The sequence below is a fragment of the Bufo gargarizans genome, chromosome 5 (genome assembly GCF_014858855.1).
Source record: "Bufo gargarizans isolate SCDJY-AF-19 chromosome 5, ASM1485885v1, whole genome shotgun sequence".
In the NCBI taxonomy this organism is placed as follows: Eukaryota; Metazoa; Chordata; class Amphibia; order Anura; family Bufonidae; genus Bufo; species Bufo gargarizans.
Genome location: NC_058084.1, coordinates 389110264 through 389136369, shown reverse-complemented (window position 1 = coordinate 389136369; position 26106 = coordinate 389110264). Strand labels below are relative to the sequence as shown.

General features: G+C 44.0%; 1 protein-coding gene across 6 annotated transcripts in view; it reads right to left on the bottom strand.

Annotated features, from left to right (window-relative positions):
• Positions 1-617: 617 nt before the first annotated feature.
• The window catches only part of FAM126A (family with sequence similarity 126 member A), a 156529-nt gene continuing 131040 nt past the window's right edge, over positions 618-26106 (bottom strand). For 4 of the 6 annotated variants that reach the window (XM_044292999.1, XM_044293001.1, XM_044293000.1 and 1 more), the window contains one exon: positions 618-4761. In XM_044292999.1, the coding sequence (XP_044148934.1) occupies positions 4172-4761 (590 nt within the window). In that variant the 3' untranslated portion in view covers positions 618-4171. Of the gene's footprint in view, positions 4762-5752; positions 6040-26106 lie in introns of all 6 variants that reach the window. The other 2 variants (XM_044293005.1, XM_044293003.1) reach the window with 2 other exon arrangements.

Sequence of the window (26106 nt, the reverse complement as noted above, 5' to 3'; positions counted from 1 at the left end):
CACAGACACTGCTGCATGTTTTCTTACTGCATGGACACTAGCTGGAGAAGGAACATCGCAGGTGCTTTGAGAAGAGATGGTCCTGGTAGCACCCTGCAGTCCAGCAGCTGAGGTTAGAGCCTGGGGGGCGGATGCAGTAGAAGACCCAGTCATCCCAATCTGAAGTTTGGGCCTTGAAGCCAGAAACAAAGTGCAGGCAAAGGATGGGGGCAGAGCCATGTTAGCTCCACCTGCACAGAACATCCTGATGCAGGTCGATGTAGATAATGCTGTGCGGGCACTGAGGTCTGGTGAGATGGGGAGGCATTATGTGTGGGGTGGACAGTAGCGGTGATTGTGTTTACAGGGAATGCTACAGCATGTCAGGGCGTATGTAAAGGAGGAAAACTGCTAAAAAAAATACCAGATACAAGTAATATAATAGTCAGATATAGTGCTATCACTTATATATACATATTCTGAAAAATAACCTGAAATTGTAAGTACTCTTCATGCAATAGATCGTTCTTTGAGGAGTCATTCGATTTAAAAGGAAAACAGAACTTCACATTCCCTACATATTAACATCATTAATGGCTAGTCTAAATATTTTCGTAAAACTAAAAGTGCACAATGAACAAATTTTACAAGTATTTATTTTAACATACAAACAAATGTGCAATACTAAATACGTTACAAGGCTGTGAAAAAAATGAGGAAAAGTAAACACCACTAATCCTATCATATAACAAAGCAAAAACAACCCTGATAGAAGACAAAGCTTAATTTACATTAAAACATGGCTATAAGTCAAAAAGTGATGACATTGCAAACTTTATCCGCAACTACACTGTATGGCACATCCAAAGTTTATTACAAAACTACATGAACACCAAAATAATAAAACATTAAATGACAACACAACATATAAACTGAATTAAAAACAAGGCCATTGATAATCCGGTCCAGTCTTATCTGCTTTTCTATAATTGTAGCTGTGTTATAAATATCCTATGAAATATAATAGTGCGGTGCATGTAGACCATGGCATGACCTGCGACTGTAGATCCCAGCATCAAGCAACTTGTGCTTATATTAATGACCAGTGCAAGATGTCCAGAGTATAAGCCTATGAGTGGACCAGCAAAGTATAATGGGTAGAAAAGTAGGAGTTCTTTGTTCACAGGTTGTGTCTGGAAGAAAGCAAACCTGTGTCTCTGATCTTGGACAACCCCTTTAAGGTCTTATGCACACGTCTGTAGTTCAGTCCGCATAGGACCTATTCATTTCAATGAGGCCAGAAAGAATGTAGACAGCACCGTGTGCTGTCCGCATCCATATGTCTGTTCCAAGGCTCTTTCAAAAAGATAGAACGTGTTCTAGTCTTGTCCGTTTTGTGGACAAGGATAGGACATTTTTACAGTAGTAAAAAGAAAAAAAGATATTTCTACAGAAGTAAAAAAAAAAAACTAATTTGGTGGCATGAACATGGCAGGAATCTGTGTTTTGCAGACCACAAAATACGGATACGGTCGTGTGCATGAGGCCTAAAAGCAAATCTGTACCTGTTCTTTCATGTTTTTAACTAGACATTAGATAAGAATTACTCTTCATAAAGGATATGAGCACCTTTACAGCCATTTTTTTTATTATTGATTTATATGCATTTTGGGCTAAATGTTATTTTTCTTAAACAGATTTGTATTAAAATTTTTGCCTCAATTTACTTCTGTAGCTTTCAGGTTTTATACTACTAAATCAGCTACAGAAAGTTGTCTGAAGGCTCGCTCTCCAGCCCCTTTCTGACTTTATCTTCTAAGCCGATTTATCCCCAAAGCAAAAGACGTATAACTTTTTTTGGCCCAAAATACATGTAAATCAATGATAAAATTAATTAATTTAACTAAAAAAAAAAGACTAACATGGTGTCCATAACCTTTACCGAAACACCAGATTTGTAATTCAACAAGATCAACCATCTTTTAAAGGTTTCCTATCAAATAAATGAACACCTGGAGAAGATTGTGCTTTTGTGATGCAAGAATATTATGAAGATGATTAATAGTCCAATAACAGCAAGTAGTCAATGGATTGTAGAAGTATGAGGTGTTAGCATATGGACATTTCATGCACTCAATGATTTGAGCTGATGCTCTAGGTACATTATTTAGAATTTTTTTTAATGTCCTCATCAAAACGTTTAGCTACATAAATTCTTTCCGATATACAGTCTCCTCCTAATTTCAGATTGCCTTAATTTCACTTCCATTTCTATAAAGTCAATGCAGCATCTCTCGTTTCCTGGAGAAGGGATACAGTAGGAACACTGAGCCCTACATTAGAAAAAAAAATATTTGAATGATTAGTTCCCTATATCTAACCATTCTAGAACGTCATACCACTGAAAACCCAACTGCACATAAGAGTTTAAGTCACTAGAAGTCTGACCACTGGGACCCCCACTGTACCCAAGAATGGAAATGCCCTCTCCTGTCCCTGGCAGAATTTTTTTTGACCACTGTCCATTAAAGTCTGAGGGAGATATGAAAACAGCACAGTGAGACCCAAAGACATTTAAGGAATATCCAGTGGCAAGGAAATGTTTTTGGTAGGCTTCTAATGTTACAACTTCACGGTTTTTGCTTGCATTGTGTTATGTTTCATATGAAAGGGGTTCTCTAGGCTACCGATATTGACGACTTTTCCATCATCATAGTCACTAGATTTCTCTGGGCTACAGATATTGATATCAGATTGATGGGGTTCCGACACCCAGAACCAGAAGGTTCCTTACACTATGTAGTTTCCAGTGCTGGAGTACTGAAACTAGTGAATGGGAGCTGAGCGTCAGTACCCTGGCATGGTCACTACATAGTTTAGGAAGCAGTCTGCCTCCAGCTCCATTCACTGTATAGTCCCCGGCACAGTGCCAGTCTAAAACAGCTGATAAGTGGAGGTAATCTCATTTATTTTATCTAATGACTATGGTGATAGAAATGTTGGTGTGAAAATACGGTTTTTCCTTGCACTTTTCAGAAGTTACAAAGGCATATTCACTTATCTCAGTCATATAGAGAGCTCCCCCCCAAAAAATGTGTTGTGTAGTTTATTACAGCAACTGTGGACAAACAAAACCCACACAACATTTGAAATGATGGAAAAGCCAAATCATTATATATCCGCTATATGTTCTGGTCACTTGCTTTATATCCACCTATATATATAATATTGCAATATTCACATCAATTCTGAACACGTACATGAAAACTATTCATCATCATACCTTCTCCTACAACCAAGTAAATATATGCCAGCTTCCATTATAACACCTTTGTGTCAGGTTGGCAGTGAGTGACTGAAATATTTGTGCCATTTCATATTTAGGATGTGCTTTGTGATCTGCCAAATAAGTCTGAGGAATACAGACTATGGGGTAACCTTCCCTTATTTCCTTACGTTTATCTCCAAGCACCAAGCTGCATCTGTAAATTAAATTAACATTGTGCCTTGGAGGAGTGTTTTTTTCCCCCCCAACAGATAATAATAAAAAAAAAAGGTTTGATAATAAAATATTCAGGACTTTCCAAAACATTAAAATAGTTTAAAAAAAAAAAGCCTGACGGAACTGTAAAGTGACTTTTTGGAACACAACTATAGTCTCAAAAAACTTAAAAGTTACAAAGTTTTATGGGCAACGGCCCTGAAAATACTAGCACATGGTACATTATACTGCCACCTGCGGGCATAATCAGGTAGTTTTTGTGGTATGTACTTCAGTGTAGGCCACTTAAGGGCAATAAAATCCACAGTAAAGTGCTATATCAACTGTATACTGTAGAGGACGCCATTTCTTCACTTCCATAGTCACTAATTCCTCAAGTGCTGTGTAGACAGCCCCTAGCAAGCTAAACAACTGCATTTTCTGGGTCATCCCCAAAATGGCCACCAAAGTGGCAGGCTGTTAAAAAGGTACACTTTCAAGTAAATAGTACAATATTAAAAATCTATGGCTAGATACTCATCCATTGTATAGAAACTGCTGAACGCTCTGCTAGGTAGCATGTAAAAACTTTGGCAAGTTATAGTATACAAGTCAATGAAATATCAAAGATTCACCATTCAGTTTAGAAAACGTAGGGACAACAAAAATCAGGAATCCCCATTCATATTCCACCCGACATGGCTTTCAGGTCTAGTCGGTAGACATGGTAATGCAGATACTTGGGGACCTCTGATGGAGATTTGGTTGGGGTTTACCAGGCACTGCAAGCTCAGTCCTCTCAGAAATGTAGACCAGGTTCTCCTCCTGTAGGCTACATGCGCTAAACCGATTGGTTTCCACACAAGAGCCTGTGCCAACATTGCTCACACCCATGGCATTATGTAAAGAAGCCGCCCCACTCATTTGCTCAAAGGATTTACTGAACACAGATGTTGCAGTTCGGGCCAGACTGTGGCTCCCAGGTTTGGGGAGGGACTGACTAGTTGTTAGGGTCAGTCTCTTCAGAGACACTAGCTCCAGGTTTTCACTCATGGCTCGCTGGTTCTGCTTCCTGCTAAGATGTTCGCGGCAAGAGTCTCCCCCAGAATCCCTTTCTTTAACCCCAGCCCGGGATCCAAGAGATCTTCTCTGGGCCTTCACCAAGGCTGGTCTGCTGAAACTGCCACTACTGCTGTGAGACAGGGCAGACTGGCTGGAGCTGGAGGCAGCCCTCGAACAAAAACCTTCATCCACCTCAGCGATTTCGCTCAGCTCATCTTGTACTGTTAAATCTGCAGAGTCTGGGAGAAAACAAAATGAAAGTTAATATAATAGCTCTATGCGCGAGAAAACACCACACACGAATGCTACAGTGCCAACCAAAGCCAAATCATTGAGAGCGGCTTCATTTAATACTTACCCAGCGGTCAATCAAAGCATAGTTTAAGAATTCGGTTGTGCAGATATACTAATAAAAGTATTTGGGTTTGAAGAGACATGCAGGAGTTGATTGTGAGGAAAGTTCAGTTGTGAAGCATGCAAGAAAGTAGATTGCACGATCCCCCAAGTCATAGCAAATTCTACTAATTTCGAGATTTAGAAGGTAACAAATGGAAAGGTCGTAGGATGCATGATGCAACTCACTAATTTAAAGTGGTTTTCATAATGATGGCCTATCCTCAGGGTTGTTAATCAATATGAGATGGGCGGGGGGAGTTCAGACTCCCTGCACTCTGCCGATCAACTGTTTGAGGAAGTGGCGGCGCTCAGAGCTCCAGTGCACACCGCGGCCTCCTGGCAGTTTACCAAGACCAGCACTGTCCATTTGATAGTGGCTGTGCTAGTCATCGCAGCTCAGTCCCATTCACTTGAATGGGACTGAACTGCGCCTAGGCCATTTGACCAGTGAAAGTGATAACACATGGTCTAGGAAGAGGCCTAAGTGCTCAACAAGAGCCGTGGCCTCAAGCTGATCAGCAGATGTGCCAGGAGTCGAACCCTCAGAAATCTCATACTGATGAACTCTTGAGGATAGGCCATCAATATGAAAATCCCTGAACATCCCCACCAATTCATAACACACTACTGCAAGAATATAGCAGAGACCCTTAACAGCATATATTCCTCTATATAATAGTATGCCGAAGAGATATATGCTCTCGTGCGTTCTAGGTTAGTCTTCAATCAAATCAAGCAAGACTGAGCATTGTGTAGAGTGTATAGCATGCTTGCTCATGTCTAAACACTCTTGTGTGTGCACCCATGCATTGTGACCCTTTCACTTGCAGGTACCTTGACGCCCATCTACCAAATGATTTAACACTGCACTCTGCCAGGTGAAGTCATTCCGTCCTCCATCAATCTCCTTACAGATTTTTGCCTTCTGATCTCGGACTTGCCCTCAGCTCTAGCTTCTGAACAGATATCCTGCATTGCCTGAATATGCTGAGCATCATTCTCTGTTAGAGATTTCACTCTCTCGCCATTCCCGATTCTGTCTCCGGACACATTTGTGATATTAATCTCGGGAATGACAAGGTTTCCTGGATCTGAGGAGTCATTATTTGTGTCATTTTGTTCTAAATGAGAAAAACAAACAAAAAGAAAGTGGTGGCTGAAATGATGATGAGGATGATGATGAGACTGCTGGGGAAAGACATAAAAATGTAACACTTAAAGGGGTATTCCCATCTCATACATTTGTGGCATATTGTTAGTATATGCTACCAATTCCAAATAGGAGCGGATGCCAGAGATGGGACCTGCACCCATCTCCAGAATGGGCCTCCAAATGTGAAGGAAAGGGCATCGCGCAAGAGCAGCCGCCCTCCATTAACCACTATGGGAGCTCAGCTATTTCTGGCACTCCTATAGATGTGAATGGAGAGGTGGCCGTGCATCGCAATTCACTTCTATGGGACTTCTGAAAATAGCCGAGCACGCTTCACTTTGGGTGGCCTGCTCTGGAGACATTCCTATATGATCCATACCTATATGACATTGTTGGCATATCCTAGCGACATGCCACCAATGTATAAGATGGGTATAACCTTTTAATACAAAAGTTACATGAGAAATGAGAAAATCCTGGTCCACTCCAGACTCTGTCCAAACCTGTCAGTTTTTTGATCCATTGTCATGTGATCTATGGGTACGCCTGGCCGCATGAAGTCAAGCTACGCTCCACCTATGGAAGCCAATGGTAAAAAGAGTTTACCACGAAATTGTGCAGCAATGGTTAGCGTTGGGTTGTACTCTAAAAGACCAGACAGATCCCGCTTCGTTCAATGAGATTTTATCTGCCGCGTATGTGTAACAGAAGATTTCTATGAGGCATACAGTAAAAAGCGCAGCAGTCACGTTCCTGTACAGTAAGTTGCAAAATGCGAAGTCTTAAAATCTCACAATGCAGTTGGAATCAGTCATAAATTGGAAGACAATGGGCAGCAAATGATGTCAATGGTTATTGTTTCACAATGGATCAATGAAAACTAGCATAAGCAAAACATCTGGAGGGGGGACACAAGCGCCAGTGTGAACATAGCCTTAACACACATTAACATTAGTTGTGGTTAGAGATACATGAATAAATGCCTTCAGATGAGAAAAAAAAAAAATCTAAATTTAAACCCGACTGAAAATAGCTGAACCCTCTTAATTTAAAAACGTATTATATGCTGCCTGAACGTCTGGTTCACACAGGGCACAATTTTGAAGACAAGACCCGCAAAATCATGCGGTCATTGGTCACTGTGGGTGGGCAGATTTTGACGCATTTGGAAGCCGCCTCGTGTCAATCGAGCTTACTGATGATTTTTAAAGAGGACCTGACACCACAAAATGCAATGCAATCTGTAGACAACAAGTTACAGAGCAGGAAGAGCTGAGGTCCTCTTTAAACCCTATAAGAAATGTTACACAAAGCCTAAAACCACACATGTAAAAGAAGAGGTGAAAACATCAGGCACAAAAAACAGCAGCTGCATAAAATCATCAAAATAGGATGAAAGAGGACCACAAAATTGTGCCGCCACTGGAGATTGGTGGGGTTTCACCCTTGTTATGCAGGTGAACCGTGAGAGCTTACTCTAAAACTTTTGAGTCCATTGTTGCAAAAGTTGCATGCCCATCAAAAATAGCTGTGCCCGCTCGGCTATTTTCGGAACTCCCATATAAGTGAATGGAGAGCATGTGTGCTCCCTTTCACTTTTGGGGGCCCATTCTGGAGGTAGGAGTGGGTCCCAGAGGTGGGACCTGCACCCCATGTTGGTGTCATATCCTAGCGAAATGTCACCAATGTATGAGATGGGTGTAACCCTTTAATTAGAGCCACTGAAGCAAAGAACAAATAAATAAACCTGACGAACTTATTATAAGTTATGGGGGCAGGTATTATGAGGTCAGTGTGAACAAAGCCTAATTATTTCTAGATACACTAGTACAGTCCTGCACTAAATTATACATTAGGACAAAAATACATAAAAGGTATAAGGCCTCATGCACACTACCGTGCCGTTTTTGCGGTCCGCAAACCGCGGATCCGCAAAAAACGGAAGGCGCCCCTGTTGCCTTCCGCAATTTGCGGAACGGAAGCCGGCAATATAAATGCCTATTCTTGTCCGCAAAGCATGGACAAGAATAGGACATGTTATATTTTTTTTAGCAGGGGTGCAGAACGGAGCCACGGACAGCACACGGCGGTTAGCATGCAGACCCAAACAACGGTCGTGTGCATGAGGCCTAAATCAGACAATTTCTACACAATTTCATATCTCCAAAAATTTGAAGCCGTCAATAACCCACAAAACTCAGAAATCCTTGCTTTCAGGTATATTTGCATGATTGAGAGGTATTGAATTTGTGTGCATCAGTGTCACCTAGACATGCATTTTCAATAAAGATACATTGCATTTTATAGACAAAAATTCAGAATTTTACCAGAGAACCTCTGATGATCTACTCAAAGTGAAGACAGTGTTGTATCAGTTGTAATAATAAGGCCTCATGGCCATCACGGTATACATTTTGTGGTCCGCAAATCGCGGATCCATTCTGCACTTTTACTTGCAAACCCACTGACATCAATGGGTAGGTGGACTGCATTTTGCAGACATAATATATCTTTTTGCGGAACGGACATATGGATGCGGAAAGCACACAGATGATCTGTGTCCTTTCTGCATCCGTACGTCCGTTCCGTAAAGAGCAGAGCAGAAGATATCCTATACTTGGCTGCCCCACGTAACACTAAAGTCAATGTGTATGCAAATAATGCGGATGCAACATGGACAGCAGTGCGGATCGCAAAATACATATAGTCATGTGTATGAGGCCATCAGAGCACCTGGACTTAAAGGGGTTCTGCACTTTTATTTAACTGATGATCTATCCTCTGGATAGATCATCAGCTTCTGATCGGCGGGGGTCCGACACCCGGGACCCCCGCCGATCAGCTGTTTGAGAAGGCAGCGGCGCTCCAGCAGCGCCGCTGCCTTCTCACTGTTTACTGCCGGGCCGCCCGCCCACTGACGTCACGACTTGTATCAACTAGAGTGGGCGCGGCTAAGCTCCATTCAAGTGAACAGCGCTTAGCCGCGCCCACTCTAGTTGATACAAGTCGTGATGTCAGTGGGTGGGCGGCCCGGCGGTAAACAGTGAGAAGGCCGCGGTGCTGCTGGAGCGCCGCTGCCTTCTCAAACAGCTGATCGTCGGGGGTCCCGGGTGTCGGACCCTCGCCGATCAGAAGCTGATGATCTATCCAGAGTATAGATCATCAGTTAAATGAAGGTGCAGAACCCCTTTAAGAAACTGAGTCAGACAACTACCAAAATGTCTTCAAGGAAAGGAAACAAAAAAAAAACAAAAAAAAAACACACACACACACACACACACACACAAGTCCAGCTGCTCGGAGTTCATATTAGCGTTCAGCTTTTCCAGTTCTTCTGCAGGAGAACGGAAAGGATGGATTTGGCACATAACTAAGCCCACAGACTATAATGGTGTCCATTATGTTCCTCCAAGCGGAAACCTTTTTGAAGCGGAGACAAAAGTCCTCCAGCTTCAAACCTCTTCCTCAGAGTGAACCCTAATAGACCTATAATGGAGCAGGAGAACGGAAAAGCTGAACACTTACTTGAACTTAACCTTAGGGGCTCATGCACACGACTATGTATTTTGTGGTCCGCGAAAAAACGGATCTGCTAAAAATACGGATGAAAGCTGTGTGCATTCCGTATTTTGCAGAACGGAACAGTAATGCGTACAATAATAGGACATGTTCTTATTTTTTGCGGAATGGAAATACAGACATACATAAACGGAATGCGCACGGAGTGCATGAGCCCTTATATGTAACTACTGATATACCATGACCTGGATGAAGAAGAACCTTCAGAGACAAGACGGTGTTCTTTTTTAATGAGCTTCTGTTTCTACTTTAGAACGAGGACCTGAGCAGACATTCTACCCAGCACATTACAGTGTAATGATAGAGCATCAGTCATACACCCGTCTCTAATACTGTCATCACTCCGTGCTAATATAATCCTGCACAGAGGCAGGGACAAAAGAAGCCAGAGCTACAAATCTATTCCCAGAATGCTTGTCAACTTGTATAGATGTAAATATGACCACCCTACGGAGGAGAACCTAAAAGGACTACAGACTGCAGCAGAACTGCCATTTTACGTGACATGAGAACTACACGCACATACTAATGTTCTATATACTGGGGGCGACAAAAGACTGCACACATCACAACTGGAAAATCGAATTTTGGTTTCTGTAAAGATGGACTCTAGGCTTGACCTAAATATCCCTAATTGTGCGTTGTAAATGTGGTTAAAGGGGCTGCACTGGATTAAAAAGAAAACAAAAATGGCTGCTTTATTCCAGGAACAGCCTCACCCCAGTGTGGGAGGTATTGCAGCTCAGCTTCATTGATGTGAACAGGCTGAGCTGCAATACCACACACAACCTGTGGACAGGGGTGGCACTGTTTTACCAATCCTATGCCTCTTTTTAATGGAGATATGACAAGAGTCGCTCTATTCCCAGCATTACAGCCTGTGACTTGTAAGGTTTATCTAGCTTGCAATCACTTAGTAATCTTCTCAACGCAAACCAAATCTCAGCTTTGAAACGCTTATCTTTTATTAAGCTCATCTCGGAAACCTTCCACTGAACTTATCTAGGGATTTTGTTCAGCTGCAGTGTTTTAGATTTGGTCACATTAGCAACCTTCTTATGCCCCCAAACAAGATAATCCAAACCCACGCCACATTACATTGCTTGACCTTGAGATGCTGCTCAACAGGACAAGCCATCATGGTTTCTAACATTTATCTTTTAGTGAAAAACATAATTATAACAACATACTTATGGCCTTTCCCACCTGAAGACAAAAATTACTTAAAGGGGTTCTCTCATCTCAGACAATGGGGGTATATCGCTAGGATATGCCCCTATTGTCTTATAGGTGCGGGTCCCACCGATGGGACCCGCACCTATATCGAGAACGGAGCGGGGAGCTGGAGGAACCCCAGATTTCCCAGGGTCCGTCCACCACCAAGCGCTAATCCACACCTCTCCCACCGATGGGACCCGCACCTATATCGAGAACGGAGCGGGGAGCTGGAGGAACCCCAGATTTCCCAGGGTCCGTCCACCACCAAGCGCTAATCCACGCCTCTCCCATCGATGGGACCCGCACCTAGATCGAGAATGGAGCCTCGAAAGTGAAGGAGAGCGCACTGCGTATGCGCAGCCGCCCTCCATTCATTTCTATGGGGCCACCAAAAATAGGCGATCTATTGCCGTCTGCCCCATAGAAATTAATGGAAGCATGGGCCGCGCATGCCCGGCACGCTCCCATTCACTTCTATGGGAGAGGCGTGAATTAGCGCTTGGTGGTGGACGGACCCTGGGAAATCTGGGGTTCCTCCAGCTCCCCGCTCCGTTCTCGATATAGGTGCAGGTCCCAGCGGTGGGACCCGCACCTATCAGACAATGGGGGCATATCCTAGCGATATGCCCCCATTGTCTAAGATGGGAGTACCCCTTTAAGGGGGTTGTCTCACTTCAGCAAGTGGCATTTATAATGTAGAGAAAGTTAGTGCTGGTGCTTTTTCCTATAGTGTGCAAGCACGACCACCACTGCTGTATTGCATAGTGGTCGTAACCATGGAAAGGAGCAGTGCATAATGTGATGGAAAAATGAATCCAGCCAGCAGTGGAAGCAATATGGAAGATAACAATACATTAGTAAGTGCCTTGCATTAACTTCCTGAAGTGAGACAAGCCTTGGGACATGACTAGGGAAAATAACCAAGCCGAATATCCATCCATAGACAGCTGTTTCAGGTTGTCCCTCATCAGTACGGAGTAGGATTCTGGCTGGCTGTGTGTGATGCCTTGGATGTAGCTTATGTAGGGTACTGGCTCTCCTTTAACCCCTTAAGGACGCAGGGCGTACCGGTACGTCCTAACTTTAAATCGGTATTCCGGCGCCGCGGGGGTTAATCGGAACGGGATGCCGGCTGAAATCATTCAGCCGGCATCCCGTAACAACGCAGGGGGGGGTCATTTGACCCCCCCGTATCGGCGATCGCAGAAAACCGCAGGTCAATTCAGACCTGCGGTTTTCTGCGTTTCCGGTCCATTCGGGTGTCCTGTGACCCGATGAACCGGAAAAAGACTGCGATCGGTGGCGTAATTATACACCACCAATCGCAGTCCGAGGATTTGAGGAGGCGGTGCTGGCCCTGGTGCTGAACACTGCTGTCCAGGGTGCTGATTGGTGCAGGGGAGAGAGGCGCGAGATTCAAACTTCCTGCGCTCCTCTCTCCCCTCCTCTTCCTGTTCTGCACGAGCACCCGGCAGCATCGTCCAGCACCAGCTCCTGTGTCCCCCTAATCGCCATCCATCACCCTCCTGCACCCATCGCCACCCAGGTAGGTTAGGGTCAGTGAGGGAGAGGCACCGTTAGGCAGGGAAAGAAGGGAAAAGTTAGAAAAAAAAAAAACTTTTATTCCTAACTTTTTTGATCCATCTATCAGACCCCAGCCTCCCCCCTGCCACTTGCCCCCCCCCCCTACCAGCCCCCCCCCTACCAGCCCCCCCACCCCCTTCCCCAGCCCCCCACCCCCTTCCCCAGCCCCCTTTTTTTTTTTCTGCGTGCACTGACTGGTCGGCACTTTTTAGCGTCCGTCCACTGTTAGCGCCCGCCACCCCACTGTTAGCGCCCCACCACCCCACCGCTGATCAGCAAGTTTTAACTTTTTTTCCTAACACTTGCCCTTTTTTTCTTGCTTTTTAGTACGCGAACACCCGTTGCCCCCACACACACGCACATATAATAAAGTTTGCCACACACGCACACCTACACGCACACACACCCATGGCCCGCCGGGTGTTCTCGGCCGAGGAGGCATATGCCCAGATTGCCTCCGACTCTGAGAGCCCCAGTGAGGATGAGGATGACCCCACATTCCTTTTATCATCCGCATCCTCCTCATCATCATCGGATGACGATGAGCCACCAAGGCGGCGGAGACGCCGCCAGGCGGAGCCAGGGGCCCCACATGCTAGGGATCCTGTGGCCCACCCTAGTACGAGCCGCCCTGGGGTTCGTACTGGTTTCCCGGCCCACCAAATAAGTTCACCGGAGCCCCCTGCCGATGAACTTAGCTGGTGTCCCCCAGTGGACTTTGAGCCTGAGATTCCGGATTTTGCTGGCAATCCTGGAATCCAGATTCCCACAGTGGGGTTTACTGAAATAGACTATTTTAGTTTTTTTTTCAGTAACCCACTGGTGAATCTGATGGTGGAGCAGACGAATCTGTACGCCCAACAGTTCGTCGCTCAAAACCCAGGCTCATTTTTGTCTAGACCCGGTGGCTGGACGCCGGTCAGTGCAGCCGAAATGAGGACATTTTGGGGCCTCGTGCTGCATATGGGTCTAGTCCAAAAACCCAGTGTCAGGCAATACTGGAGTGGGGACGTCCTATACCAGACCCCACTGTACAGTATGGTCATGACACGTCCCCGGTTTGAGGCCATCCGGAAATGTCTGCATTATTCCGATAATGCAGCATGTCCACCCCGAGGTGATCCTGCCTATGACCGGCTGTATAAGATACGGCCGGTCATCGATCACTTTGGGGCCACATTTCAGCAGGCCTACGTACCTGGAAGGGAGGTCGCGGTTGATGAGTCTCTCGTTGCGTTCAAGGGGAGACTCAGTTTCCGCCAATATATTCCCACAAAGCGGGCGAGGTATGGCGTGAAGCTATACAAAATTTGTGAGAGTACCTCAGGGTACACTTACAAATTTCGTGTGTACGAGGGGCGAGATTCTCGTATTCAACCCCCAGAATGTCCCCCCACTCTGGGTGTTAGCGGGAAACTCGTGTGGGACCTTATGTACCCACTGCTGGATAAGGGTTACCACTTGTACGTGGATAACTTTTATACCAGCATTCCCTTGTTCAGGTCCCTTGCCGCCAGATCCACGTTCGCTTGTGGGACCGTGCGGAAAAATCAACGCGGCCTCCCTGCCTACCCCCTCCAGGTACCTATCCCCAGGGGTGAGACCCGTGCACTTACCAGTGGAAACCTGTTGCTGGTCAGGTATAAGGACAAGAGGGATGTCCTTATGCTGTCCACAATCCACGGTAACGGCACCACCCCAGTCTCTGTGCGAGGTACCACGGCAACGGTCCTCAAGCCCGATTGTATCGTCGACTACAATCGGTATATGGGAGGAGTTGATCTCTCTGATCAAGTCCTCACGCCATATAACGCCATGCGCAAAACCCGGGCATGGTACAAAAAAGTTGCGGTCTACTTGGTGCAGGTTGCCATGTACAACTCTTTTGTACTATCCCGAAGCGCTGGCAGCACAGGGACATTCCTCCAGTTCTATGAGGCAGTCCTCAAGGACCTGATCTTTTCGGACCGGGAAAGAGCAGGCCGGAGTACCTCGGGAACTGGAGGCGCCCGGATCGTCCCTGGCCAACACTTTCCAGGTGTGGTCCCCCATACTGGAAAGAAGGGACGAACCCAAAAAAAGTGCAGAGTGTGTCGCAGGAGGGGGATACGGAAGGACACCACCACTCAGTGCGACACGTGCCCCGATCATCCGGGCCTCTGCGTTATCGATTGCTTCAGGGAGTATCACACTTCCATGGAGTACTAAATTTTTATAATCCCCAACAGTCCACTAGAGAACATAAAAAACTATGGCTCTCAGCCTTTGGAGACACGAAAACATTTTTTTTTTCCCCAAAAAATATTAGTTTTAGTGCAGGCATCCTCAAACTGCGGCCCTCCAGATGTTGTAAAACTATAACTCCCAGCATGCCCAGAAAAACCTACAGCCATCAGCAGGGCATGGTGGGAATTGCAGTTTTACAACATCTGGTGGGCCGCAGTTTTAGGATGCCTGCTTAGTGTCTCCAAAGTCTGAGAGCCATACATATTGGGCATCGTCGCGTGCGTAAAAGTCGTCGCTATAAAAATAACTTTTGACCAAACGCCTCGGATGAACGGTGTTAAAAAAAAAAAAAAAAAACGGTGCCAAAACAACAATTTTTGGGCAAAATTTCCATTTGAATCCTTTTTGCCGGTAATAAAGCAAGGGTTAACAGCCAAACAAAACTCAATATTTATTGCCCCGATTCTGTAGTTTGCAGAAACACCCCATATGTGGTCGTAAATGGCTATATAGCCGCACGGCAGGGCATAGAACGAAGGGAACTCCATACGGTTTCTGGAAGGCAGATTTTGATGGACAGTTTTTTTTTTGACACCATGTCCCATTAGAAGCCCCCCTGATGTAGCCTAGACTAGAAACTCCAAAAAAGTGACCCCATCTAAGAAACTACACCCCTCAAGGTATTCAAAAGTTACTTTACAAACTATGTTAACCCTTTAGGTGTTCCACAAACTAAATAGCAAATGTAGAAACAATTTTAGAATTTTTTTGTTACATTGCCTCAAAAAAGAGTAATATAGAGCAACCAAAAATCATATTTACCCCTAAAATAGTCCCAAAACAACAACCCCCTTATCCCGTAGTTTCCTAGATGGGGTCACTTTTATGGAGTTTCTACTCTAGGGGTGCATCAGGGGGCTTGAAAGGGTACATGGTGTAAGTAAACCAGTCCAGCAAAATCTGCCTTCCAAAAACCGTTCCCCTTCTTCTATGTCCTGCCGTTCGGCCAAACCGTAGTTTACGACCACATATGGGGTGTTTCTGCAAACTACAGAATCAGGGCAACTCATTTTGAGTTTTGTTTGGCTGTTAACCCATTTTTTCCAGTAATAAAGTAAGGGTTAAATTGGAAAATTTTCCAAAAAATAGAAATTTCAAAATTGTTTCTCCATCTGCCATTAACTCTTGTGGAACACCTAAAGGGTTAACAAAGTTTGTAAACCCTGTTTTGAATACCTTGAGGGGTGTACTTTCTTAGATGGAGTCACTTTTTTGAAATTTCTATTCTAGGGGTGCAACAGGGGGCTTGAAATGGGACATGGTATAAACAAAACCAGTCCTGCAAAATCTGCCTTCCAAAACCCATATGGTGTTCCCCTCCTTCTATGTGCTCCTGTTCGGCCAAACAGTAGTTTACAACCACATATGGGGTGTTTCTGCAAACTACAGAATCAGGGCAACCCATTTTGAGTTTTGTTTGGCAGTTAACCCTTGTTTTACTCCTGGAAAAAATTGATTATATTGGAAAATTTTCCAAAAAATAGACATTTCAAAATTGTTTCTCCATCTGCCATTAACTCTTGTGAAACACCTAAAGGGTTAACAAAGTTTGTAAACCCAGTTTTGAATACCTTGAGGGGTGTACTTTCTTAGATGGAGTCACTTTTTTGAAATTTCTATTCTAGGGGTGCAAGAGGGGGCTTCAAATGGGACATGGTATAAACAAAACCAGTCCTGCAAAATCTGCCTTCCAAAACCCATATGGTGTTCCCCTCCTTCTATGTGCTCCTGTTCAGCCAAACAGTAGTTTACAACCACATATGGGGTGTTTCTGCAAACAACAGAATCAGGGGAACCCATTTTGAGTTTTGTTTGGCAGTTAACCCTTGTTTTACTCCTGGAAAAAATTGATTATATTGGAAAATTTTCCAAAAAATAGACATTTCAAAATTGTTTCTCCATCTGCCATTAACTCTTGTGGAACACCTAAAGGGTTAACAAAGTTTCTAAACCCAGTTTTGAATACCTTGAGGGGTGTACTTTCTTAGATGGAGTCACTTTTTTGAAATTTCTATTCTAGGGGTGCAACAGGGGGCTTGAAATGGGACATGGTATAAACAAAACCAGTCCTGCAAAATCTGCCTTCCAAAACCCATATGGTGTTCCCCTCCTTCTATGTGCTCCCGTTCGGCCAAACAGTAGTTTACGACCACATATGGGGTGTTTCTGCAAACTACAGAATCAGGGCAACCCATTTTAAATTTTGTTTGGCAGTTAACCCTTGTTTTACTCCTGGAAAAAATTGATTATATTGGAAAATTTTCCAAAAAATAGAAATTTCGAAATTGTTTCTCCATCTGCCATTAACTCTTGTGGAACACCTAAAGGGTTAATAAAGTTTGAAAAAACAGTTTTGAATACCTTGAGGGGTGTAGTTTCTAGAATGGGGTCATTTTTGGGAGGTTTCTATTATCTAAGCCCCACAATATGACTTCAAACCTGAACTGGTCTATAAAAAGTGGGATTTTGAAGATTTCAGAAAAATTTCAAAATTTGCTTCTAAACTTCTAAGCCTTGTAACATCCCCAAAAAATAAAATATCATTCCCAAAATGCTACAAACATGAAGTAGTCATATGGGGAATGTAAAATCATCACAATTTTTGGGGGTATTACTATGTATTACAGAAGTATAGAAACTGAAACTTTGAAATTTGCTAATTTTTCGAAATTTTTGGTAAAAATTGTATTTTTTTTATGCAAAAAAATTAACTTTTTTGACCCAATTTTAGCAGTGTTATGAAGTACAATATGTGACGAAAAAACAATCTCAGAACGGCCTGGGTAAGTCAAAGTGTTTTAAAGTTATGAGCACTTAAAGGGAACCTGTCACCCAAAAATCGCCTATTAAGCTGCTTACAGTACCTTATAGTGCTGTATAGTCGTTTCCTGATGCACTTTTTGTTAGTTTTGCAGCATGTATGCTCAGTCAGAAATCGATGTTATATTCAGCTGCTGCCCCGTGCTTCAAGTCAGGCTTGAAGTCACGGGGGCAGCGGCCTCGGCGTCTTACATGGCCCTCTCCCCGCCCCCTGCCTCTGTGACTGACAGCCGAAATCCGATTCCGGGACCGCGCTCAACGGCCGCATGCGCAGTAAAGGGCGGCAGATGCCGGGCGCGGGCGCGTTTGATACAGGATGTCGGGCGCATGCGCAGTGCGGCGAAAGTAAGACGGCGCATAGTACGCGCGGCAGCCGGGACCGCGCTCCTGCCGCCCTTTACTGCGCATGCGGCCGTTGAGCGCGGTCCCGGAATCGGATTTCGGCTGTCAGTCACAGAGGCAGGGGGCGGGGAGAGGGCCATGTAAGACGCCGAGGCCGCTGCCCCCGTGACTTCAAGCCTGACTTGAAGCACGGGGCAGCAGCTGAATATAACATCGATTTCTGACTGAGCATACATGCTGCAAAACTAACAAAAAGTGCATCAGGAAACGACTATACAGCACTATAAGGTACTGTAAACAGCTTAATAGGCGATTTTTGGGTGACAGGTTCCCTTTAAATTGACACTGGTCAGATTTGCAAAAAATGGCCAAGTCCTTAAGGTGAAATAGGGCTGAGTCCTTAAGGGGTTAAGAGACCAACTTTGGAGAATTACTGGCAGTGCTCCATGGTATGTCAATGCTTCATGGGAAAACAATATGCATATAAGGTTTCTCCCAAGGAACGAAAACCATCTTGCGGTCACCTCTTTGCATATTGTTGCAGGATGGTCCTCTTTAAAGATCAAGTTCCCTTAGAGCACTGCCAATAAGTCTCCATACCATTGAGCTCTTCCAGTAATTCTCTATACAAGACAGGTCTCCTTAAAGGGAACCTGTCACCGGGACTTTGGGTATAGAGCTGAGGACATGGGTTGCTAGATGGCCGCTAGCACATCCGCAATATCCAGTCCCCATAGCGCTGTGTGCTTTTATTGTGTAAAAAAACAATTTGATACATATGCAAATTAACATAAGAGTCCTATCTTACTTGTGTGACCAGAGAAGAGTCATATTTTCAAGCTCTGACTCATCTCAGGTTAATTTGCATATGTATCAAATCGTTTTTTTTTTTACACAATAAAAGCACACAGAGCTATGGAGACTGGGTATTGCGTATGTGCTAGCGGCCATCTAGCAGCCTATGTCCTCAGCTATATACCCAAATCCCGGTGACAGGTTCCCTTTAAGGAGAGCCAGTACCCCACCTAAGCCGTGTCCACTTCTGTAATTCTTCCAAGCTGGACACAAATTCTCAATTCGCCTCTCTGTATCTGCTCATTCAGATATGCGGATAGATCCTTGGATTGATTAGCCAGATGCTTCTGAGGCTGCAGCGTCTTCTCAGAAGAGATACTTGCGGTAACGGTCTCATTCTCTAGGAAAATGTTCACACGTTGCAGTAGCATTGTGGGATTTGTTGGGATTTCCCAAAAAACAAGGCATGTCTTGTGTGCTTTGGGAAATTCGCAGCACAGTACATGGCATGACTGCAGCACCTGAACACAGTCTTCTCGTTTACTACGCTTCTGCTTTTAGAAGCAGAGAAGACGCTGCCGCTCAAGAAGCAGCCGAATCCCTGCACCAGACATCCCTTGCACACTAAAAAGAGAAGCAAGACTGAGCATGGCTGTCCACCTTGACACATTTAGGCCCCTGGCAGACGAGCAAGTATTCCGCGTGGGTGCAATGCGTTGCGTGCTGCGAAGGCATTGCACCCACACAGAATCCGGACCCATTCATTTCAATGGGGCTGTGTACATGAGCGATGTTTTTCAAGCATCGTGAAAATCGTTACGTGAAAATCGCAGCATGTTCTATATTCTGCGATTCCCTCCCCTCCCCCCCGCTGGCCCCATAGAGGTGAATGGGGCTGCATAAAAATTGCATTGCATCCGCAAGCAAGTGCGGATGCGATTTTCACGGATGGTTGCTAAGAGATGTTGTTTGGAAACATTCAATTTTATCACGCGCATGAAAAACGCATTAAATCGCATTGCACCCGCGTGATAAAAACTGAACGCGATCGCAGACAAAACTGAACGTACTTGCGAAATCGTGGATTTTTCACTGAACGCATCTGGACCTAATCTGCACACACTCGTCTGCAAGGGGCCTTACTATGATAAACACTGAAAGGCTTTTTAATAAAAACAGTAGGTGGCGCTATTCTAACAGTTCCTGAACTATCTGCCGCTATACAGTGGTCCCTCAAGTTACAATATGAATCACTTCCAGGAAGACTACTGTAAGTTAAAACCATTGTAACCAGAGTCCATAACGCTATGAAAAAAATAATAATTAGTTCCACAGCCCCAAAATGTCATCCCAAGATAAGAAAACATGCACACAAGACAAGAAAAATATGCAGATAACTAAGACAGATAATGCAAGTCCTTACATGTAACAGTCAGGAAGCTGTAAATGACTCTATGATGAGGACAGGAGCTTGTTCAGGGTCCTGTATAGCACAATGTGCTCCCCCGACATCCAAAAGAGGAGCTCATCCTGATGCAGACCGAGGGCGGTACAAGACATGTAGTACCGCACTGTACTGTAAGGTGGCGCTAAGGACCAATACAGGGGTTTTACCAGAGAAATGTTCATGTTGATTGGTTGGATACAAGTCTGAGGCATTGTATGTCGAGTCTAGTTTCAACTTATGATGTCCCAGGAAAGACCATTGTAAGCTGAAAATATTGTATCCTGAGGTCATATCTCGAGGGATCACAATTTTTTTTTTTAGCAAGATTAAAAATTTTTGGGTTTAAATAATAATGGTCTGGATTTTAACAATAACTGCACTTTGCAATAGTGAAATATCAGTTAGCGGGGTCTGTGTGATGAGATGCTCACAGTGCTCTCTCCTCGTTCCTGAAAAGAGGGCTCAGTAGAAATGATATGAAGCCATCTCATGTCTGTCTTCAGCACCGAGGAGTGACAGCACCAAGCCGATTTCTTTTGTCTCCCCTTTTTAGCGATTGTGGGGGGTCTCAGTCATGAAAACCTTTGATGGGTTACTGTGACATATCAAAAGTTTTCTTCAAAGTATAGTTATTCTAACTATAATAATATACTTTTTTTTGGGATAACCCCTTTAGGCCCCATTCACATGACCATATTTTTGGTCCGTATCCTATCTGCACTTTTTGCGGATAGGATGCATCCGTATCTCCGTGTCCGTTCCATATGAAAGAGATTTTGCGGACAAGGATAGTCATTGTCTCAATGGATCCGCAAAAAAAAGGATGCACAGACGTCATACATATTTTTTGTGGGCCGCAAAATACATACGGTTGTGCGAATGCACCCTTAATAAGAAAACAATAGCACAAGAGATGCACATGAATATTAACAGCACCATCGGGCAACATGGGGCAAGGCGGCCTATATCTGTATCTGAAGGAGAAGGGGACTGCTCACGTATCCATTTTACAATCCATAAGGAGCTTCATGGACCTCAATTATAACGTAAGATTCATTTAAGCGGATTAGCTCTTTTGGACAACCCCCAAATGGATGGAGCCTACAGAATAAGGCTCAATTCACACAACCTTATGTATTGCGGTCCGCAAAAACGCAGATCAGCAAAAAATACGGATGGCATCCATGTTGCATTTGTTTTTTTGCAGACCCATTGTAACGATGCCTATTCTTGTACGCAAAACGGACAAGAACTGGACATGTTCTTTTTTTACAGGACTGATTAGCTCTCTGAATTTTTTGTGGCCCCATTGAAATCAATGGGCCCTCATCCAATCGGCAAAAAATGTGGAGCGGATGCGGACCAAAAATACGGACTTGTGAATGGGGCCTTAGGGTATGTTCAAATGACGGATTTTTGCAACAGTTTTGCCGCTTGCTCTGCCGTGGATTTAGTCTTGGCTTACCCGCAAGAACTGGCACGCTTATTCCCCCTTTTAGCCGATGCGGATTTAGCTGATGTGTTAGGTTAGCAACTTTTTAACACAGATTTCAGCTCTTTATGTGCACGCATTGCAAAAATGATGGTTTCATATATGTAAATGAGCCTCTAAGAGCAACAGGGGGGGGGGGGGGGGATGGTTGCCATTACACCTAGAGCATTAACAAACATACCGGTATGACTTCATTACATTCTATAGAGACACTAAGCTGGAATAAAAATATTTCCACCTGCAGAACTTGTAGGCTCAATGTTCGCTTTGTTACAAATTCCTAGCCATTTTGCAGCATTAAGAAAGGAGGACATTGTGGCCTGGAACATCACCGATCATAAAGGAAGATACAATTTCCACTTCCTCCAGCACATCATGTAGACAATAAGCCATTTCATGGAGGGATTTGGTTTTTCAAATTGCAGACATCAATAACATTTTCCCTGAATGAAATCGCACTTGCTGAATTATCACGCAATTAGCGTATCTTCCACAGCAGCTCACGAAGGGAATGGAAACAGATCAATTTTAACAACGCTCATTAGGTTGTTATAGGGAAGTTACGCAAAGCTCTTTTCAGTCTCAAAACAATTGTACGTTCTTGAGCGCACTAATGCTAGGGAAATGGAGGCTTATTTAGTGTACTTTTCTAAAGGGAAAAAAGGGACATTTCAGTGCTGAAATATGTATGGAAATTGCTAATATGTGTGTGTGTGTGTTGGGGAGGGGGAGATAGGAAGGGGTTGAAGAGTGCCTCCAGTGACAAACTAACGTCACCATGCTCTTACATCCTCATAAGCAGTACATGTTAATCTTAAGAGCTCAGCCATTTCTGCTAGGAACCTCTTAGTTTTCTGTTAATTATGGAAACTGACATAATTGTTTGCAATGTTACAAATACAGAATTGCAGCCTGGTCACTATCTTCACTAACCTGCTAGCTCAAATTACACTAGCCACTCCCTCTCCCTTAAAGGGGTTCTCCAGGAATAAAGACATCTACTGCCCTCTGCCTGCCTCCATAAATAGAGGATTTATATTTACCTGCTCCGCGACGCTCCTGTCCCCCACGTCCGTGTTCTGATCCCCGGACTGTTTACATAACGGGCTGCATGGACAAGGTCACATGCTCCGCTGCAGCCAATAACCGGCTTCAGTGGTGATGTTCCACTTATGGAGGACCGGAACGGTGGGAAGCAGATAAGTATGAATCTTCTGTTTATGGAAACTGGCTGCGGACATTATATAAAAAGTATTTATTCCCAGAGAACCCCTTTAAAGAGGCCCTGCCACCACATAATGCAGTGCATCCTGCAGGCAGCATGTTACAGAGCAGAAGGAGCCAAGCAGATTGATATATAGTTTTGAGGGTAAAGATTCAGTAAAAGTTGTAATTTACACATTTTAATCTCTGTTCTTTCTGACTTCAGTTGTACATGGTGCTGTCTCGTCAGTGATTGATGGCATTCTCTGTGTGTATACAGAGATAGCTGTCAGTTACTGACAGTTGTGCATGGGGGTGGTTTTAAGTTCAGAAAGAGCAGAGGTTTATTTAAATGTATAAATTACAAGTTTCACTGAATCTTTTCACCACAAAGCTATGCAATACTTTTGGAAAGTGTTCAGACTTTCACATTTTGTTATGTTCCGGCCTTGTGTTAAAAAATAAATAAATAGATAGATAGATATATAGATATAGATATAGACATAGATATATATATATATATATATATATATATTATAATATATGTCTATATCTATATATCTATCTCTCTCAAGTTTTACCCCAACGACCTGCACTCAATACCCCATAATGAGAAAGTGAAAAGAGAATTCAATTAGCAAATTTAATATAAAATGGTAAATTAAAATTTCACATGGACATAACTATTCAGACCCTTTGCTATGACACTTCAAATTTAGCTCTGGAGGCCTCCCATTTCTCTTGATCATGCTTCTACACCTTGACTGGAGTCCACTCCACCGATGCTAAATTCAGTTGATTAGACATGATTTGGAAAGACACACCCCATCTATATAAGGTCTCACAGCTGACAATACATGTCAGAGCAAAAAACCAAGCCATGAGGAGGAAAGAACTTCCTGTAGAGCTCAGAGACAGGATTGTGTAGAGGCACAGATGTGGGAAAGGGTACTAAAAATTTCCCAAGTTCCCAAGAGCACAGTGGTGTCCATAATTCTTAAATGGAATAAGTTCTTCCTAGAACTGGCCACCCCACCAATCTAACTAATCTGAGAAGAAGGGCCTTGGTAAGAGAGGTGACCAAGAACTCTATGGTCACTCTTTGAGCACCAAAGATCCTGTGTGCAGATGGGAGAAACTTCCAGAAGATTAACCATCACTGCAGTACTCCACCAATTTGGGCCTTTTAGCAGAGTGGCCAGAAAGAAGCTTCTCCTCAGTAAGACACAAGAAAGCCCACCTGGAGTTTGCAAAAAAGCACCTAAAGGACTCTTAGGCCTCATGAACAAACGTATTTTCTTTCAGTGTCCGTTCCGTTTGGTTTTTTTGCGGACCATATGCGGAACTATTCATTTTAACAGGTCCACAAAAAACAAAAACAAAAAAAGGAAGGTACTTCGTGCGCATTCCGTTTCTGCATGTCCGTATTTCCGTTCCGCAAAAATAGAACATGTCCTATTATTTTCCGCATTACAGACAAGGATAGTACTGTTCTATTAGGGGCCAGCTATTCCGTTCTGCAAAATACTGACAGCACACGGATGTCATCCGTATTTTTTGCAGATCCGCTTTTTTGCAGATGGCAAAATACATATCGTGTGCATGAGGCCTTAGATTGAAAAAAGATTCGCTAGTCTGATAAAACGAAGATTGAGTGACATATCTACAGGAAGCCAGGCACTGCTCATCACCTGCCCAATACCATCCCCACAGTGAAGCATGGTGGTGGCAGCATCATGCTGTGGGGGTGTTTTTCAGTGGCTGGGACAGAGAAACTGGTCAGGGTTGAGGAAAAGCTGAATGGAGCAAAGTACAGATCTATTCTTTATGAAAAGTCAGCCAGGAACATAATGATCCGATGGTCTGTCTCGGCATTGTTAATTAATGCTAGGAGCATCAGGTACCTATATACCTGGCCACACTGTATTGCCACACTCAGAACAGTGATATAGTTGAATATAGCAGAGGGGGTGGCAGTATTTTATGCTGCACTGTAGTATTTGGTTCTTCTGGGGTGGTATTTTGTGCTGCTCTATGGTCCAGCTGGCCCTGCCTACTTCTTTTGTCCCTGTCTACTTGTACTGCCCCGCCTACAACATGGGGCTTCTTTCAGATTTTATTTTTTATTTTTTCCAGGGCCACTTTAAAGGGACACTGACAGGCCCAATATGAATATTTAGGTATATACACTCACCTGAAGAATTATTAGGAACACCTGTTCTATTTCTCAATAATGCGATTATCTAGTCAACCAATCACATGGCAGTTGCTTCAGTGCATGTAGGGTTGTGGTCCTGGTCAAGACAAATCTCCTGAACTCCAAACTGAATGTCAGAATGGGAATGAAAGGTGATTTAAGCAATTTTGAGCGTGGCATGGTTGTTGGTGCCAGACGGGCCAGTCTGAGTATTTCACAATCTTCTCAGTTACTGGGATTTTCACGCACAACTATTTCTAGGGTTTACAAAGAATGGTGTGAAAAGGGAAAAACATCCAGTTGATGCTAGAGGTCAGACGAGAATGGGCCGACTGATTCAAGCTGACAGAAGAGCAACGTTGACTGAAATAACCACTCGTTACAACCGAGGTATGCAGCAAAGCATTTGTGAAGCCACAACACGCACAACCTTGAGGCGGATGGGCTACAACAGCAGAAGACCCCACCGGGTACCACTCATCTCCGCTACAAATAGGAAAAAGAGGCTACAATTTGCACAAGCTCACCAAAATTGGACTGTTGAAGACTGGAAAAATGTTGCCTGGTCTGATGAGTCTCGATTTCTTTTGAGACATTCAAATGGTAGAGTCCGAATTTGGCGTAAACGGAATGAGAACATGTATCCATCATGCCTTGTTACCACTGTGCAGGCTGGTGGTGGTGGTGTAATGGTGTGGGGGATGTTTTCTGGGCACACTTTAGGCCTCTTAGTGCCAATTGGCCATCGTTTAAATGCCACTGGCTACCTGAGCATTGTTTCTGACCATGTTCATCCCTTCATGACCACCATGTACCCATCCTCTGATGGCTACTTCCAGCGGGATAATGCACCATGTCACAAAGCTCGAATCATTTCAAATTGGTTTCTTGAACATGACAATGAGTTCACTGTACTAAAATGGCCCCCACAGTCACCAGATCTCAACCCAATAGAGCATCTTTGGGATGTGGTGGAACGGGAGCTTCGTGCCCTGGATGTGCATCCCTCAAATCTCCATCAACTGCAAGATGCTATCCTATCAATATGGGCCAACATTTCTAAAGAATGCTA